The following is a 19,379-nucleotide window of genomic DNA, read 5'->3' as shown; positions in this document are numbered from 1 at the left end:
GTTGATCCGATAAAACAGTCTGTCATTTGCTGAGAGTCAGTCTCTTTTTTTCCTTAATGTGCTGTTTTGTGTTTTTAAATCTTCTATTATTTGGCCACGTTGCTTCATTAATTTGGGCAACAGGTTTTTCTCAAAGAAGGAGAAATTAGAAAATTAGAGCTATACCAGGCCATCATGAGCTGATTAGGTTAACTTTATAGCTAACTAGCAAATAATATAACATTTTATTCACTTTTTGATTGCTATTGCTAACAATTTATTGTTTATGGGAATACAGAACAACCAAAAGAAAGGATTTTCACCCCTCTTTTGAACTTGCAGCACACAGAAATAATTTTATTCATTTGTTCATTTTAATTTAAGTAACCAGGCATCTCCATATTGATTAAACTCTATTCAGTTTTGGTTTACATCATTTCCCAGAGATAATCCCAGTTTTAAATAAGTCCTTTTTTGAAAACCTTTTTAAAAAGTAAAGAAATTGTCTTAGTTTTTGATAAATGATGAAATCAAACTGTCCTTGTGGTGGTCTCTTGAACCCCACTGTAACTGGCTGGCTCTTCGTCTGGTCAGTCCATGTCAGATTGTGTGGTTTTATGTCAAATGATTGGCTCTACCCATCGTGTCTTTACTTGTTTCGATCATTTTATGCACTTCTTTTGTTTAGTTGTTTGACTTTCTGTCCTCCCTGACTTGTCCCTTGTATTTCCTGGGATGGCTCAGACAGTCTGGCTAATGGACACTTTGCTTGTTTGGCTCATTAACCAGTCGATGAGCTGGCCAGCTTGTCCTGTCACTGTCCATCAGTGTGTCCCAGAATATCTCTGTCCCTCTGACGCCTGTCTGTTTCGACTTTGATGCAATCAACTTAAACTTGCAAATGCAGGCTCTGCCGTGACTCCCCCCTTCTTGGACCCACCTTCAGTAGTGTCCATCACAACTGCTCCCTCGTGATCCCTCAAAGCGACGTCATTTGGTTGGGGGTGAACAAGGTTAAGACCTTTTCTCATGTCGCCTCCTACACCTCTCTCTGCCTCTTAAACCTCAGGGCCTCAATAGACTTTCACTGAGAGAGAAAAAACAGTCAAAGAGAAACTTAACACACAGACTGCTCCTCACCTCCACCTTCTTTTCTTACTTTCTGCATCACTGGGTGGTTTTAGAGGGCAGAGAGTGAACTGAAAGTCTCCAATCCCACCGCCAGCGTGTTTACACGTGACTGAGTGTTGCTGTTGGTCCTGATTAGGGTCCTTTTAAGTTGTTTTCTTCTTGGTAGGCTAGAGTCAAATTTAAAAAAGTCAAAATACACCTGTAGGGACTTTCTCCTTGAGACAATGCTCACATTATGTTGCGATAGATGTGAAAATGTTACGTTTTTGCGCCGTGACTCCAACTTCAGCTTAAATGCAACTTAGTGAAAATTGGACGTTGTTACTGTGCTACACCACATCCAGAGTCTGTTTATCGACAGGGACAAAATCAACATGCAGCTTAGCTACACATTTGCATTTGAATGAATATGACACTGATTGCCTGTTGTCTGTGTGTGTGTATATTTACATTTACTATTCATCTATTGACTACAGTGTCAGGGTTTTCTTGTTCCTGTGTCTGTGGAACCGGTGCAGACTTCTGTCACAAAAGTGAGTTTGCCCAAATGACCTTTTGGACTTTGTCCAGTTGAGAAAACATTCAGTGTGTTTGCACTGTGTTCTAGTGCTGTTTTGGGAGGCCAGATTTGGCTGAGGATTTGACTGATTTGAAATTAAAAAACACCCTCTGAGTATTAATGTTTTGAACACACTGAACAGCGTAATGTGACTACGGCATCAAGTAAACCACACATTTTGAGCTGTGTTTTATGGTTGTGGGTATGAATCTGTTACCCTTTTCAACACAACAGAGCACTGCGCAAACCTTTGATCAAACGGATGGATTTTATGCCAAGGAAACCACGTATAGCCCCACAACAGTTCATTTTAAAGACTACGGAAAAATGGATGCACGTGGTGGATTTAACGCTGTTTGGATGAACTCTTTAAGAGATACCTTTTGGATTTTAATGTGAAGCCAAAGGAGTGAAACATTTCCCCCCGGCCCTGTGCTTTGGATTCTGTTGGCGAGATGAAATCCACTTCTGAACCAGATCTTTAATGGATTTGATATCAAGGCACAACAGGAAGTGGATAGAGATTCTGAACTTTTCTTGATGTTTTCCCCATTTTTTGCCCATCCCTCACCATATAGAGAAGAAGTAAAATCATAATCAGAAATGTACGAATCTTGTGTGTGTCTGCTAAAGGACTAGTTTGACATATTGGGAAATGCACTTAATTGCTTTGAGGCAGAGATTTAGATGAGATCTATACCACTCTAATGTCTGAATGTTAAAGATGCCATAAGTGATTCTGGAGGAAGATAGTTGACTGTTGAGTCTCATTCCCAGGTTGTGAAATAGTGATGCTTCTGGTTGGTGGTTCTGACTGTGCCACTCAACAAAACTCAACAATCAACCTAACCGAAAGCGTCACTATTTGATTACCTGGGAATAAGACTCAACAATCCTCCAGCTAGCCTGGCTCTGTCTAGCTGTAGCAAAATCAGCTAGTCAGCACATCTTAAGTTTGCAATTTAATACCACTATATTTTGTTTGTTTGATTTGTCCTAAAAAAAAAAAAAAACATGTAAAAATGGCAATTCGTGGTTTTATGTGGGTTATGTGCCAAACTACTTCTTGGCTCAGAGTACTAGCTTCTCAGCTTCCAGCCAAGAAATAGTCCACAACACAACCCCAATAAGACAAAAAATTGTAATTATTACACTTGGGTACCTTAAGACAGTAGGGCTGTGTATTGGCAAGAATCTGGTTATACGACACAAATCACGATACAGGGGTTGCAATTTAATATATTGTGATACCACCATATGCCTGAAATCTGAGTTAAAGAATTTCATTGTTCACTGGTCTCCAGGTTAATAGGTCAAAGCCAGGATAACTGTTTTCCTGTTTCAAGTCTTTATACTGAGCTAACTGGTTGCTAGCTATAGATACTTAACGGACAGACATGAGAGTTGTATTAATCCTCTCATCTAACTCTGCCAGAAAACAAATGTGTATTTTACTTTGAATTATTCCTCTTAATATGAAGCCAGCAGTTGATTAGCTTAGCTTAGCACAGAGACTGGAACAAGATACCCTGGCTCTGTCCAAAGATAACAAAGCCCATCTACCAGCACCTTAAAAGCTCAAACTTAACAGGTTATATCTTAATCTATTAAAATGAATGAATGAATAAATTAAATTGAAAAAGGACAGACAGTGACTGCCTGAAGTCTACCTTTGGACAAAGCCAGGGTAGTTGTTTCCTTTTATTTCCACTTTTTGAGTTAAGCTAAGCTAGCCACACACTGGTGTATGGTATCAATCTTCTCAACTAACTCTTGGCAACAAAGCAAGTAAGTTTATTTCCCAAAATGTTGAGCAGCTGCTTTAAAACCAAGTTTTTGCCTCCCACCACAAATTTGGAACTCTGAGTCAGCATTATTGTTTTTGTTAGAGTAAAATCTAGGTGTAGTGTAGCCCTTATGATAGCAATGCAAAGATCAGTTTAGAGCTCTTCAATCTTAAAACCCTCCACTTTTTTACTGAAAAGTAATGCCTTGATTTTTTAATGAGGGCAGGTGGAGAAAAGCTACGGAGGCCTTTTGAGGGAAGAGAGCAACCAACAATTATAAACTCTGAGAGATGACGATGATTCCCAAACTCAACCTAAGAAATGACTCACTGAAAAAGTCTGCGATCTGAGATGTTGAGATTTTATTCCATACACACTTTTACATACAAAAGACTGAATGAAATCATTTAATTCATTTAATCAGTGTGTGTGAGCATGTATGTGTGCACAAGTGTGTATTTTTTGAAGTGTGGTCACACACTTAATGAACTGACCTGCGTGTGTCCACAACGCCGCCACAAAGTGTCCACACCTATTGATGTTAATGCTGTCCTTGTTGGTTTCTTCTTTGATTTTGTCTTTTTTTTTTTCCTCATCATTTTGTGTTTGTGAGGATGCAAATGTCACTCATAAAGTTTCTATTGTAAAAAAGTACATTGTTGGGTTTGTTTGCAGTATAGCTTTGATATCTGTTGCTAAGCCCACATGTCACGGAGAACAGACAACACAGCAAGTTGGTATTTGGAGTAACATTAGGAGTGATATGCAAATTGAGGCATACAGTTATTGTGGTTAAGTTGGAAAATCATTCAAAATAAAACAGTATGTCATTGAAGTCGGCTGAAAGGTTTTTTAACTTATTTTGCCATTGATCACAAGTCATTACTACAAGCTACATGTATTATGAGAGTCTTATGTTAAATGCAATATCTTAAAGTGTTGGCTCACAGATTACATAAAAATATGCCCCTAGTATTGAGTCATGCATACATAGTTGTATGTCTGAGATTTCTACCTACTCTCCAGTACTGTTGACTGTTTTGTCCACAAAGCACTGGAAAAAAATACATTTTAAAAATCCTACCACTAATGCAATGTGTTTCCAAAAATAATGTCCCCGTTGCTCTGAATAACCTACAGACCTCGCTGTGAACAGCTTTTATTTGAACTACTTTTGACTGAAGAAATAGTCCCAATGAAACCTGTTGTCAGTGTGAAATTGTTCTGGGTAAGTCCTGTTGCTGTTTTAAAGGGACAGTTCACCACAACACTTTCTATGCGGATGTCCTGTCAAAGTTGATGGTAAATGTAGTCAGCTGAAGAAATTAATTCCTCAGCGTGGGCTTCATTGACAGCAGAGTTCTCCTGCTGCAAAATCTGTTATTCTTCTTGCATCCAGTGACATCATAATGATGTAGTTGTTAAGGAAGAACTACAGGCTATTTCAGCCTGGAATTCTAGTCTTTGTCTTTGGGCAGCCAGGGGTGTGCTAGATAAGTTTTTGTGCCACCCAACTACAGACAAACATACATAGATGCTGCTTTGGCCTTTTGAAAAAAAAACATTTCCTTCTTCACGTGGATCATGGACCCTTGAATATAACATGAGTTATTGAAATGTGCTGTCATGTCAAGTGTAAATGTTACAGTACTTTTTATCCAGAAAAAACACAGCTCCCCTAGTTACATGCAACGCTATTTGTCATGGATGTATTGTGGAAGAGGTATTTGTTCACAGGCATGTCTTGACTGTATGGCGGCCATATTGACGTGTAGCAACAACGGGCAACAACTATGTATTATATGTCTAATGGTACCTAATGGTATATTTTGGCCAACGAAGTAATAAATATAGGTGTGGGTGATGATACAAGACAATATGGGCATGGGTGTCGAAAGCTCACACACAATGCATCCTGGTACATGTAGGCACTGCCAACATGGCTGCACCAGCATGCTTTCTTGGTCAATATTGCAAGCACAGAGGAATTCCGTGGCCGTCAAATAGTGATGTTTTGGGAATGACACTCAACTATCTTACTGACCTGTGATTGGCCAAAGTCTCCTGTCACAGACTAGATTTTCTAAAGCTTGAAATCAGAGCCAACAGGAGGAGCAGAAGACTGGTTTTCTTTCAGACCACTTGAATTACATGATGATTAAAGGTTATTATGGAACTTACCCAGTGATGCCAAAAATAAACTGCCTACCACAGCTTTAAGCAACACAAACAATATTCCATTCACCTCCAATTTATTGAGGTGAAAGTGTAAATCTCAAACAAATACCTCATATCCTGGATAAATTAAACCAAACTGCCTGCATTGCTAAATAGTACAAGTGGTAATGAAGCATATTCTGTCACGACTTTGGAGAACCGATCCTTTAAGGCCTCTAAATAGCCAAACTTATGTAAGGTTATGGTCTATAATTGCACCCTACTTAAAGTTTATTATGACATTGAATGCACAGATGATTTTAAGATATTTCTTACCCTATAATAAGATGAGAGATAAACTACCAAGTTGCTGTACTGTAATTTCAATTCAGAACAATTCTGTCTTTTATCATTGGAAGAGGAGCTTTTATGCTCCACCAGGCATGAAATTAATTACAGGTACAATGATACCCTGATGGGTCTTAAAGCAGTAATTCAGCTTTTGCTCGACGTACAGCGTTAATTTACAGTACACTGTGTATACCTCATCAAAGACAAAGGTTAGGCTGGGCACTCTCTCTGACCTCCACTCACTTGTTCCACGGCCACCGCTGTTTCTGTTTCCTGTTAAAATACCCAAAGGAAAAAGTCTGTTAATTGAAGTGAGCACTTCCTTTCTGCTTTATGAGTTGAAAGAACAAATTTGTGTCATTAATTACCCTTATTTCATCCCTTCAGCAGAGGCTATTAATGTAATCCTGCAGCATTAAGTTAAGAGTGGAACATGTTCCTGTATATATAGTACAACGTGGCAGCACCACTGACCACGGTCAGAACGAGAACAAACACTAGGTTTGTACTGGATAAAGTATAACTTAATTTCATAAAACTGTTAGATTTTTAAATAATATGAGGACTAGACGATTGGATTAAAGAAGATTATTAACAGGGTCCTTGCTGATTGTACATGAAACCACAGCTCAATCATCTTATCTCAGAATGAGAATGGGGTATCAGTGCTGACGAATTTCAGTGATTTGTTTTTTCACTGAAGCACAGCTGAACTCACATCATCAGGCAGGGACAGATGCCACGAAAGGTACATGAGACCTGGTAATATCTCAAGTCTCCACAATCTAATTAACTGTATGATGTGGCAGTTCTGCCTGTTTGCAAATGCTTTCATTAGTGTAGTAAGGGCTATATGATGTAGTTATGTTTATTATCCCCGTAATGTTGATCTGCTGTTCATTGTCTGACATTTATGATAATGTGTATATTCACCCAGAGTAATTGCTTAATAGCCCCTCTTAAATTTTATGACCACGGTTTTTAACATAATAAAATGCTCTCCATTACTCGCATTTAATTTCTGGACAGGAACTAATTTGTAAAAGTAATAATCAGTGTTTCTGGAGGATGGTGAGAGCAGAAAAAACATGCATCAAGGCTGTTTCTTCTACAACGTGCTGCATTTTCTCGTCTGTGGTAGCAAATGTACACCGGTGTTGTGAAGATATCTTGTTTTTGTCCCCACCCTGTGGCAGTATCTGGAGCTTACAATATCTTTATTTTTTTATCCTGTTAACATATTGCTTGAGCAAGTGATTTTTACACCAATAATGCATAGTGTTTTTTGTCTGTTTTTTTCAATCAGTCTGAGTCCCACTGTAAATATTTCTCACATTTTAATGTAAGATTTTAGAAATATCCCAGTACACAAAACCTCATATTTATTTTGAGGACATTTGATTGCAACTACAGTCAGTGTTGCCGGATTGGTTTAATATCTTCGAACCCAGTAATTGCCCAAACACTTCCCAAACTGATTGATAAAAGACCAAATATGATCTATAAATCTAAACAATACAAATGGACTCATCAACAATAGCATACAGTATTGTGGTTCATTGCAAATTTTCAATATGAGGTATCATAAAACACTAATTCAGGTGTTCACAAATGTGCTAGAACACAGATAAGAGGCAAAATCGTTCAATGCAACAGTAAAAGTGTTTTTCATTTTTGCCCTCTGCCTTCAGTATAAAAGTGCAGCTCAAATAACAAAAATCACAGGTTTTATCTAACTTGGTAAACTGCAACAAGTGTGAGAACTTACAGTGTACCTGCCACAAACTCACCCGTGGGGGGGGGGGGGGGGGCGGGGGGAGAGAGAGAGAGAGAGAGAGAGAGAGAGAGTGAGAGAGAGAGAGAAACACACAATCCAATGATTCTGTAATGTTACATTCATAGAAATTTCTGTTACAATGAAAAACCATCTTTGCAGCAACACTATATCTCGTATGTGTTTTTAGGGCAAGCCATGGGTGGGTAGTAATGATTGTAACTCGTATCTCTTCTCAGTAGAATGAATACAATTTGTGTTGAGTGACTGGATGTGTTCACAGAATTAAAGAATAACATTTAATGAATATATTTTTAATATATTTTATTTTTTGATGTATTTTTAAACCAGCCAAGCCAATGTTATCCCACACAATGCAACCCAAACAACCAAAATGAGTGGAAAATCAACCAATCTGGCAAAACTGTCTGCAGTAGGATAAAAGCAATATTAAAACATCCCCCTGTTCAGATTTACACTGTTCAGGGACTCTAGTGATAAAATGGTGTCCATCCCTTTGTTTTTTCTCCTTCAAGTATTACATTTAAAACATATATATTTGATCATCACATATTGTTTAGAAAATTTAAGGGTTCAGACAAACATGATTTTGCGTAGCGACAAAGATCAAATCAGTTGTCCAATTTTCAAGCAATTATTTCCTCCCTACTCACCAGCCTTTGAACCTACTGAGCCTTACATTATACAGTACAGCAGACACTCAAAGAAAGAGAATCATTAATCACATAAAATACAGATATACAGTCACATTTGATGATCTACTAAACTGAGGTCTGAGGATCCCACACGCCCATTGACAGTAATTTTCCTTCCTTAAATCATCATGCCTGCACAGTCTACCTTCCGGTTCATCACTGTTTGTCCTTCTGGGCCTCCAGGTGTCTCTGTGCTGCTCTCAGTGTGTCCTGCAGGTCTTTGTACTGAGCCAGAACACAGGCCTCCTCCAGGCAGGCCCAGCGGTAGTCCTGGTGCTCGTCAGACAGAGTCACCGACGTCCCCGGGTCTCTCAGTTCAGCCAGCCAGTACAGCACCTCTTTGGGTCTGCCTCGCACCTCATAGCGTAGTTCCTGTAAGAATCCGTCAACCACCCGCAGCTGCTCCGGCCCCAGCCCCGCCTCCTCCTTGGTCTCCCTCAGAGCTGTGGTGAGGTCGTCCTCACCTGGGTCCACATGACCTGATGGCGAAAAATGTTAGAACCTTTAAAGATATCTGAATAGGATTTCATAGAATCATATTCGTATCCATCATCAACTACAAGGTAAAAAATTGTATTTGAACTTGTAAACACCTTTGGGTGGGGTCCAGTGGTGTTCCCCATAAGAGGTCTGCAGGAGGAGGTACTCAATGTTGTCTGGTGGAGGGACGCAACTAGCTAGACGAAACACTATGAAGCCACAAGCCCGCAGTGCTGCCATCTCCCTGTTAATGTCACAAAAAAAACCAACACATTTTGCATCATGTTGTGTTTCAGGAGTCCACTATAGAAAACAGCGAGCTGCAGAGTGTGTGTATGTGTGTGTGTGTGTGTGCGTGCGTGTGTGTGTGGAAGAGCCACAAAGTACGTTTTTAACAGCAGAAATAAAGAACCCCCACTCTCCATAGGAGTGCAAAATTTGAGCCATTGTACTTTTGAGGGGAAACTGTCACATAAAGCTGGATAACAAAACAATAAATGAAGAGCTGCAATGATTAGTCAATTATCAATTATTTGTCAACTATTACATTAATTACCACTTACTTTGATGATGAATTAGCCTAAACATTTGTGATTTATTTAAAATGATGATGATGTTTGAGTGACATGCTATAAAGAGAGTAACTCAGGCTAAATTTATTTTGATTCTGAATGGTGCTGACCAATCCAAAATGTTGCTACAAGTTCTATGTATGAAAACGTTTAAATAAAAAGAAAGCGGAGTATTGTGTAACAGTGTCATGTTGTGGGCTGTGTATTTCTTTAGATTTCATGGGAGTAGAATATTTGTTTCACATTTTGAGCATGATGATTTTTAGACGGCTAGCTTAAGCAAAGTGTATCCATACAAATGTATTATTAACAGCTAAGGTCAGCAGATACTCAAGGTTGTTGTATCAGTACTAATATCAGTATCGCCATAACTACACATCATCTTGGACTTTGGAAAACAGTAAACAACACTACTTAATGAAATTCTATGATCCAAACAACTAGGCCTAACTGATAAATCAAGAAAAAGATTAACAGATTAATCGATAATGAAAATAGGTTTAGCCCTAAAAAAGTATTTGTAAAGTATAATGAAAAAGCTTTTTAAAATGTCATGCTATCAATTTTTCATACTTTTGTCTGTACATGATGGGTAGATGTGCAAAAACATAAGACAAAAACATAATTGTTAATGTTCAGTAAAGGTGAGTGGGTATTGCATAGATCTACATGTTTTTCTTAGTTCTGTTGACTAACACATACAAACTTTTTTCACAAAGTATTCAATCCCATTTACAGTCACCATGAAGGACAATATCACCAGCTCCCCTCATTCTGCAAACCTTTTCAACAGCAGCCATTTTGACAGGAAATTGTTGTGTAAACACAGGTGTGACCAATGACACTAACTCATGCCCCGTTCCCTTTAGTGTAGCAGAGTCCTTCCAGTGGGCCAACATACACAACAGCAGCACCCTGACAGTTTGACCTGAATGTTACTAAACCTTAATTAGCATTATTGGCACCACCTGTGTTTACCCTACTATTTCATGTCAAAATGTCTGTTGTGAAAAAGGTCTATTAAGCTAAACCGTTTAAGCGCAGTTTCAGGTTTTCCTGTTTAACATTCTGACCTAATTTTAGCCTTTACTGGTGAGTCAGCCAGTTAAGACAAAGTCCAGCAGTGTTGCTGTTGACTGGAGTTACCCTGAGCCTGCTAAGAAAAGATTAACACACTGCAACTTGTGGTGATTCTGTGACACATTTCACAGACTCATGCACAACGCTGCTGCAACAGTAGGATTATTCACCAGAGCAAAGGAAGCTGTCGGTGGTATTTGTAGCATGTTAGCTAGCTTGCTTCACGTCTCTGCTCGTATTGCAGTGACTGGACTCGGCGTGTTAAAGTTTCTATTCTCACTGTGGATGTAAAACGTGGCGAGTATTTATTTCCTTAACTTCAGGTCTCAGAAACTTACGCTCTATCGACTGTGATAAGACGAGTTGAGGCGCTTCTCACCAGCAGAGAGCACAGCCGAGCTCAGCGGTGCACTGAGAAATGAGTCCGGTCCTTTTTGAGGACGGACACAAACAGTTCCGGTTTGTAAAACTGCTTTGAAAGTACTTGTATTAATGACTGGAAGAAGTGAAAGAGGTATTCAAATTCATTAGTTTGATAAAACTAAACCAAATAAAAAGTAAGAGTATTTATTATTCAGGTATATTATTATATTGCACTTAAATGGTATATGTTTAATATATTATACTCTATAATATATACTGTTGTAGTTGGTTGAGGTGAACTAGGATGGCAGCCAATAATTATTCTAATTATTAACACCAGTAATTCTCACCAATAACTGACTGATTGGTTTGTAAAAATTCTGGAAACGGTGAGAAATGTTGTCACAATTACAGAGCCCAAAGTGAAGCTTTCACAATGCTTGTTTTGTCCAGCCAGCAGTCTAAACCACAAAATTATTAAAAATAAATCAAAGTTATTTAAATAATTAAAAGGACAAGCAAATCAAAAAATGACTAAATGATTATCAAGATATTTCTCAATTAATTTTCTGTCGGTGGACAAATTAATTAATTGACTAATTGTTTCAGCTGCATAATAAACTGTTGGGCAGTTTAATCTGTAACAAAACAGGATATTCATAAACTGATCATATGATTGGTGTGCTAAATCTTAATTTTGAAAGCAACTAGTAAAAGTACATTATTTAGCCATAGTATTTAAGGTAATGTACATCCTACCACAGGTTATTATTATTATTAATTATTGTTATTGTTTTAATTTTAGTGATTTTATATACTGTTGGGTATGTTAATCTATGATAATGTATTATTTTTTATTTATTGGATATTTTGTATGTAAAGTAATTCTTAACTATGCTGCACTACTAAAAAATGTGTAAGTAAAATATTAATGTTAAAAATAAATAGCACAGTAGTTCCCTCTGAAATGTAGTGGAGTAGCAGTATAAAGTATCACAAAATGGAAATACTTAATTAAAATACAAGTAGGTACAGTACTTAAGTAAATGTACTTTACTACTCTCCACTACTATTAGACATATGACAACTGCAGATGATGATAGTGACAGGAATTAGAATAATTGAATAATTTAGGGACAGAAAACAGGTGAAATCATAGGACTAAAATGCTAATAAATAATCATGAAAGAGAGAGAGAGACACACAGATGTTAAAATAATTTGATTTGAATAGATTTATCCTGTTGGAAATCTATTGCTGTGACAGATTACAGAAATCATTTTATGATACATGAACATATTTATTCATAATCAAATAGCTGTTGTGCCTGTGGGAAACGGATAAGAAATGTACCCAGTACAGATAGGCCCAACTGAAGACAGCTTGTGACTGAAGATAATAGAGATGGGGCCTCCTTCCCACGCAAGTCGAGCTGTCAGCAGTATACTTGTTCAGCTTGACGGAAGAGACACGCCGCTGAGTTTCAAGGTAGAGACAAAAACTCACTCAAAATACATGTTTTGTTATTCTCAAATATAGAAATATATAGGCAGAGTGAGAGACAGACAGACAGACAGACACACCAAACAGACACAGACAGACAGAGAGGATGCATAAACCTGATGTAACTTTGAAGGAACTGTTCAAATAGCTGAGAATTCTTTAGGGTACTCTTAAAGAAAATATATTGTTTTCCTGACATAAACAATTATTTTTCTTTTTTGTAGCTCCCTCCTTCATGTCTCTGTCTGTGGTTTAGCCTGAGGCCTCAGGACATGTGACTGTAGCTGCTACTACTACTGTGCTTACTCAGCCTGCACTGAAGTGCTCATTATTCCATGAATCAGACTTGGGGTCAGGTTTCCCTGTAGTACATCGAGATATTTTTGGTATACTGACTGTCACAGAGATTACACATGGATGTAGAACTGAGGAATCTAGATGACCAATGCTTTTGTACAGTGGTAACAGCCAAATTGATTAATTTTGTCAGTGTATTTGGCTCACTTGTTTCAGTTATTATTCACACAGTTGACTAGTCTGTTATTCTGTATTAAGGGAACACACAAAAAACCCAAAGAAAACCTTAATCTTTAATTAGGTAGGTGAGACCGGGGAGTGTTGTTAGTTGTAACACTCAGTTCAGTCAGAAAAGCTTCTTTGAGGAGAAGTGGTATGTCTTTGTGAGCAACACTGTGGTTTTTAGACAAAATATTGATTTTGAGGTAAGAAAATTACTTTTTTTTTAAATCACAATTATGTTTTGCCTCTGGGTCAGTGTATTGTTGATGCAATGGTTTGACTTGTATAACATAAAATACCTGTTTCTCTAGTTTAAGTGTGTGGTTCAAATGTGTACATTGTCAGTTCTGGACCCACAAAGCCTTCAGCCCAGGGGCAGCCACATTTGTCACAACTCTGATAGTGACTGAACCCTAACGTGACACATGGACATTCAGGAATACAGTCCACACACACACATAAAGTCTTTGGTCACTTTAAATTGTTCACTCTATTTAACACTGTTTATTTCTTATTCTTCATTAGGGTTCTTTCGTAAATTTCTCATTTACCGTTTCTCACAAAAAATAGTGTGTTTATGCAGGTTTTTAAAACATGGCTAAACCCACTAAACATAGGTAGTTGACACTTTTCCCATTTACAGTAGATATGTTTGCCTCTCTGTGTGTGTTTGAAGATTAGTTTCTAAATTGCCTCGCTGTTTGTATTTTCTGGTATCTGCTTGATTTCACTGTTTCATATTTGCTTTCAGCTGTATAGGAGTTATGTTAAGTTGCTATTGATGAAAACATTCCTGATTTGGCCGCTTCATAATAAAAACTTTTAGCTAACAAAATAATGGGGGGATTTTATGGTGAAGAATTTACATGAAGTAAAATATTTATCCACCATTTAGCTGCTTGACTAAAGATGGGTGCTTCATCACTTAAAAGCTCACCTTCAAGCGGGTGCAAACTCCACTGTGCTGATGTATTGAGTCAAACTGAGCTGACCAGCCTTCATTTTCCTCCGCCAAAACGGGGTGAGGGGACAAAAATGATCATGTCCATCAGGGTGTTTTGTTTACATCACTGAGCTAGAGCCAGTAAATACTCCTGACTACTACAGAGTAACTTAACACAGAGGTGAATGCTGATTTTACCTCTTCCACTGAAGACAAAAGACAGATGTTTGTGGGTGTTAGTGGGGGTTTTGTCCAGTGTAAAAATGGCGATTGTTATGTCTATCTCCAGATAGTGTTACAACTAACCCAAGTAGTTGGTAAGTTCTAACAATGGAACTGTTTGTATTCACATTAACTCATCACGTAATGTGATGGTGTAGATGTCCAATGGGTGATCTAGCATGAACAATCTCTGAGGTACTGATGTTCAAATCAAATGTGTTACGACCATCTCCAGTTTCCCCTACAATTCCACTACAATTCAAGAACCAAGCTCCACTTAATCTCTCCACTTCATGGTTGAACTAGTGAAGATGAGACAGATATTAGGGATTAATATTGCAGGTCTGAGTATGTTTGGAGTAGAGCTGAGAGATCAGTGCCAAGAGGTGTCCTGGCTTGGATTCTTCAAGCTGAATCTTCTAGAGGGGTTGTGGACTTAAGCTGACAACTGTGATGGGATGTACCAACACAATAATCCCAGTGACAAATCCAAAAGCCACACTTTTCATGTGTAGTTGAGATTTAAGTCGGAGTTCTCACCTGGAAATACTGCGCTGCACAGATGGTAGTAATTGCAGGATTGGTTGTAACCAATCTTGTGATTTGGTAAAGAAAAATGACACATTCTTAATGATGAATACAAAATTGTGATATTTTCTACTTGGTTTCCAAGCAGCATTTCACACAACAATGGAGGAGAAGGAGCAGCCCACTGGTGGGCCTCATTTTGTGGGGAAAAAGAATGAACTGATTGAAGCGAAGCGCTCTTTCAGAACACTGGAGGGTCGGGATGTACTGATCATCCACCACCAGGGAGTCTTCTACGCTATGGATTCTTACTGTTACCGTGAGTATGGTTCTTCTTCTGCTGAACTCAAAACAACTGCTGGTTATGAGAGAGAAAAAGGCTGTGTGACTTTATTCAACTATGTGCACTCTCATTTGGATCAAAGGTGTTGTTGGCAAAAGCCACTTTCATTGAGCCAATTCAAAAATAAGTTGCTGCTAATAGAAATCCTTTCATGGGACATTTCACACTGAGCTGCCTTACTTTGTTATCCATAGGATATTTTAGCACATATTACCTCTAAAGTGTGTCCAGTCAGCAAAAGATTAGTGTGCTGTAAACTGCTTGCTTATTCTGCAATACACTGATTCTTTACCCTTGCGACAGATGCTGGGGGAATGCTGCAGAATGGAGACATTGAGGTGAGATTTACATTTGATTCAAAAGATTAGCGATTGTTTTTGTGCCTCACCCAGAGGCAAGAAGCCAAGAGGTCATTTAAGTTAAAGTACTGGACTGTACTTTTGTGTTTTTTTTGTCACATTCATGTTTTTACAGGCTATTCCATCTGCCCAAAAAATCTTTTAAGTGTAATTACGGCGTTTTTATACCTGAGCTCTATTTTTAAACTATTTTGGAGCACAAATGACTACTGGGTAAAAAAGTTTTGAAAGTGGTCCACCAGATCACCTCAGCTGGCAGCTGGGAAATAGGCTACAAAATCTGCACTATAGATCGTTAGGGGCTAATGAGCCCATCAAAGTTCAAAAGCACTTATTTTGGACCCAAACTATGCCTTTAAAACACTAAAGACGCACAAAAACACACACAAACTAACTAACTTAGGCAGCAGTGGTACAGCAACTCCCATGATCTGCAAGGTAAAATTACTGTTTTTGTCAAAAGGGTGGCTTTGAGGACAGCTATATGGGAGCTTCAGTTTCCCAGTTTCGGAAAGGGCTGTCTGAGAAGTTCTATCTCTGTACAGATCCTTTCAGCAATGTTCTTAGACACTTAGAATAATGATCTCAGCCTGTTAGGGGCAAAAGAAATCACTTTTAGAATACTTTGATGCATTCTTTTCCCCAAAGGATTATGTTGCAGCCACGGCAGCCTGTAAAAACAACATGTTGTCACATGTTAAGTTCACTAATATTTGCAAAGGGCTGGCTAATCAGCGAGCTAACAATTGATGTATATGAGCTGGCTAATTAACCAGCTTTTTGCAAACATTAGCTATCAGATGTAACTAGCTAGCCAATGATTGATGTACAGCTGGTTAGTGTTTTGTTCATATTAGAAAACATCACTAACTTAACTAAAAGGCAAATAGTGGGCCGAGGTATGGAGGAATATTGTAATTAAGATATCAAACCTGCATAACATTAATACAATTTTATGCTAATGTTGAATGGCCTAAATGACCTACACTTATCCCACATGAGGTTGTTTACCTGCTTTCTTTTTACCGCACAGGACATTGGCGGCAAGCTGTGCATAATTTGTCCAAAACACAAGTACAAGATCTCTCTTGCCGAAGGGGAGGGCATATACAAGGGCACCGACCCCAGGGAAAAGCCGCCTGTGCCCAGATGGTACTCCAAGGGTGTGAAACAGCGGATCCACACAGTCACTGAGACCAATGGGGATGTCTATGTCAAGCTCTCTGAGAACTCACGCTGGATTGAATCAGACTATTACCAGGGAGAGAAGGGCAAGGTGGAAAGGGAAAAGGCCGAGGCGGCTGAGAAGAAAACATCTTGACAGTAATGCAGATGGATGAGGATGGGCATCTCTACAGTCTCCTCTTGTCTCCACTGATCTCCTCTAAAGGATTGCATGATGACTGTATAGAGAGGATGTCCAACATGTAGTTTGTGTTCTAGCTCAAGTAATCACTTGGGTTTTCATGGCCTTAAAAACGCATCTTGCTTTTAATGAGTGTTTAGAACTTTCAATTGCTAGTTGTTTACATGACATTCAAATGTTTTACTAAAAAATCAGGTGACATATTGCAATTTTTTCATCATGTAGTTCAATAAATAAACTTTTTATGTCTGAATTTTGATTTCTGATTCTCTGTTCTGAAACTGGACAGTGGCATGAGGTAGCTAAATGCATGCCCACAGTAGTGTATCTCTCTGCATTTCAATATTCCTCATGTATTATGCATACAGTGAATAAATCAATGAAATAAAATGGTTTATACTGATCGATGATGTCGTAAATTGGAGAATCGTTAATGTAAAATATAAAGATCATACCACAATACTGGCTACGTTTTGTGAGATCCATGTCAGTTTGTTCCCTCAGATAACATCAGAAAGCATGAATATCAGGAGAATGGCTGCATAGATTTCAGCACTTGGGATTTATGTTGTAACATGTCTGTTGTCCACTGGCAAAAAGTTCCTTCAGCAACAGTGATGAAAAAAAACCTCTCGCTGAGGACACAGAGCAGGTCCCTGAGGTTGTTAAAAGGTGTTTTGACATCAGGTACAGACATTTTGGCTGGAAGGCGCAGCTCCTCAGTGGGCCCCTGGTGTACAGGAATTCTGGGTTTTGTTTTGAACCTTAAACATTTGATCTTCTTGTTTAACTCATGGCAATAAAGAGAGTAAGTATTATCCAAAATATCAAACTATTCATTTAATATTCATGATGTTACTACTGTCCTCCCGGGACAAAAAAATCTGTAGCCCTACATGAAATAGCCATAGTTAAGTGCCTAATAAATATTTTTTTTCAAGATGAAGAGACACTGCTGTTGAGTTTTTCACCACACACTGAGTGCCATTCAGTTCCATTATGTTTGAGAAAATGCAGACATCTTTATAGGTCACAATAAATGAATACAATGGATATATAGCACTACAAGTCAGAAGAGAAATATGTTTTTTTTATTTTGAAGTGACCTGTTCTTTAAAGGATTACTCCTTCCTCATCCATCTACAACTCCCATAATGTGTTCTCATAACAAGAAATACAAGAATTTAGTGGAATCAGCTAACCTCATTAACTAAATGTAGATATACAAGTTTTATTTGTTCAAGTCAATTATCCCCATCAGCACAAATGTTCACTTGGCCTCAAAGATGACATGATTGCAATTTAGCACTCAAAGGTCACGAACATTATCAGCACGGGCTGCAGCTCAGATGGGGCCCCCTGCCATGGCTGCCGTGGCCATGGGTTGTTGTTGTTTGCATCCATATTGTAGAACCTGCACAAACAATCACATCATTTCATGTAGCGTTGTCTCACAGAGCCACTCTGAGTTTGGGGAAATGAGGGTAGGTCTATTGCTGTTATGTTACTGTTAATGCGTACCGAATATTTCCCACTGCTGCAACTTCACATTAAAAGCATTCAACTGGTGCAACAAGACTTAACTGTTATTTCAAAGTAGTCACAGGATATATAATGATTTTGTCAGTAAGGTTAGCTTTACCACTATTGTTCATGCATCTACACAACAAGATACCAGCCTTTTTTGGCTTTTGTTGACAGCGGATCACTTTGAAATAATGCAGACAGGCTGCACGCCTCACACACGCTGCACACAACTTCTCTCAGCCAGGTAACCAGTTCCTTTTACTGTGCCCTGCTGTTCACAGACTCATGCTGTGTAAAGCATAAAATCAGATCACAGTTGCTCACAGAGTGATTGCCTCACTGGAGGAACTCTGAGAACAAATTCTGTGAGCAACCATGATATGATTTTATGCCGCACGCAGAACAGAGTTTGTGAACAGCAGGGTGCAGTGAAAGGAGTTCGTTATCTGGCTGAGAGACGTTGTGTGAGCTGTGCAACCTGTCAGATGCAGTTCTTAATCTAACAGCTTACTGTGGTTTCTCCTGACTGTTACATTTCTGCCTGCAATATTTCAAGTGATCCACTGTCAACAAAGGCTGAAAACAACTGTTGTCTCATTTTGTAGATGCAAATAATAATAGTAAAGCTAAGCTGACTGGCAAAATCATTACATTTCCTGTAACTACTTCAAAATAAAAGTTATCTTTTGTTTTGCCATTTGAATGTTTTTTTATGTGAAGCTGCAGCAGTAGGAAATTTTTGGTTTCCATAAGCAGTAACAAAACACATCAAAACACAATGCTGCCTATCTTTCTTCCCACACCATCCATCTGTAGAGTTTCAGACCAGCTCTGGTAGACAATGCTGCTTGGACTCCTGAACTGCCTGAAGTTTCAAAAGCTTTTTTTCCCCCTGCCATATGTGAACCAGTTTTCAGATCACCGTTTAGAGGGTTTCAAAACTGCAAAACAAAACAAAAAGAAATCAATACAATCAGTACAGGTAGAAAAGAGGATGAAATTATATCAAGGATAGGGTAAATGTTTATTGGGGTTGTAATATCAACCTGCCACTCCTTATTCTCCCAAGCCATAACATTCAGTGCCCCAATGGCTCCCTTGCAGTGGCTCTATGCCCTCC

The 19,379-nt window shown here is 38.5% G+C and overlaps 2 protein-coding genes across 4 annotated transcripts; one reads left to right on the top strand and one right to left on the bottom strand.

Annotated features, from left to right (window-relative positions):
• Positions 1-8,461: 8,461 nt before the first annotated feature.
• Positions 8,462-11,038, bottom strand: nudt2 (nudix (nucleoside diphosphate linked moiety X)-type motif 2). Its single transcript, XM_084744341.1, has 3 exons — positions 10,925-11,038; positions 9,048-9,178; positions 8,462-8,933 (listed from the first exon to the last, which is right to left on the bottom strand). The coding sequence occupies exons 2-3, from the start codon at positions 9,172-9,174 to the stop codon at positions 8,611-8,613; spliced, it is 450 nt and encodes a 149-aa protein (XP_084600467.1). The 5' UTR covers positions 9,175-9,178; positions 10,925-11,038; the 3' UTR covers positions 8,462-8,610.
• A 1,261-nt stretch (positions 11,039-12,299) lies between these two features.
• On the top strand, positions 12,300-17,151 carry rfesd (Rieske (Fe-S) domain containing). Of its 3 annotated transcripts, none has more exons than XM_084729715.1 (4): positions 12,300-12,437; positions 14,813-14,983; positions 15,311-15,345; positions 16,400-17,151. In XM_084729715.1, exons 2-4 carry the CDS (start codon positions 14,827-14,829, stop codon positions 16,685-16,687), a joined length of 480 nt encoding a protein of 159 aa, XP_084585841.1. In that variant the 5' UTR covers positions 12,300-12,437; positions 14,813-14,826; the 3' UTR covers positions 16,688-17,151. The 3 variants fall into 3 exon arrangements, with proteins under 3 accessions (XP_084585841.1, XP_084585848.1, XP_084585856.1); XM_084729722.1 differs by having other exon boundaries at positions 12,332-12,437; positions 14,810-14,983; XM_084729730.1 differs by having other exon boundaries at positions 12,339-12,429; positions 14,810-14,983.
• The last annotated feature ends 2,228 nt before the right edge of the window (positions 17,152-19,379 follow it).

The sequence above is a fragment of the Lutjanus erythropterus genome, chromosome 2 (assembly GCF_056507025.1).
Source record: "Lutjanus erythropterus isolate fLutEry1 chromosome 2, fLutEry1.hap2, whole genome shotgun sequence".
NCBI classification, from domain to species: domain Eukaryota; kingdom Metazoa; phylum Chordata; class Actinopteri; order Lutjaniformes; family Lutjanidae; genus Lutjanus; species Lutjanus erythropterus.
Note: the sequence above shows the minus strand (reverse complement) of the source record. Positions and strands in the feature narration are given on the sequence as shown.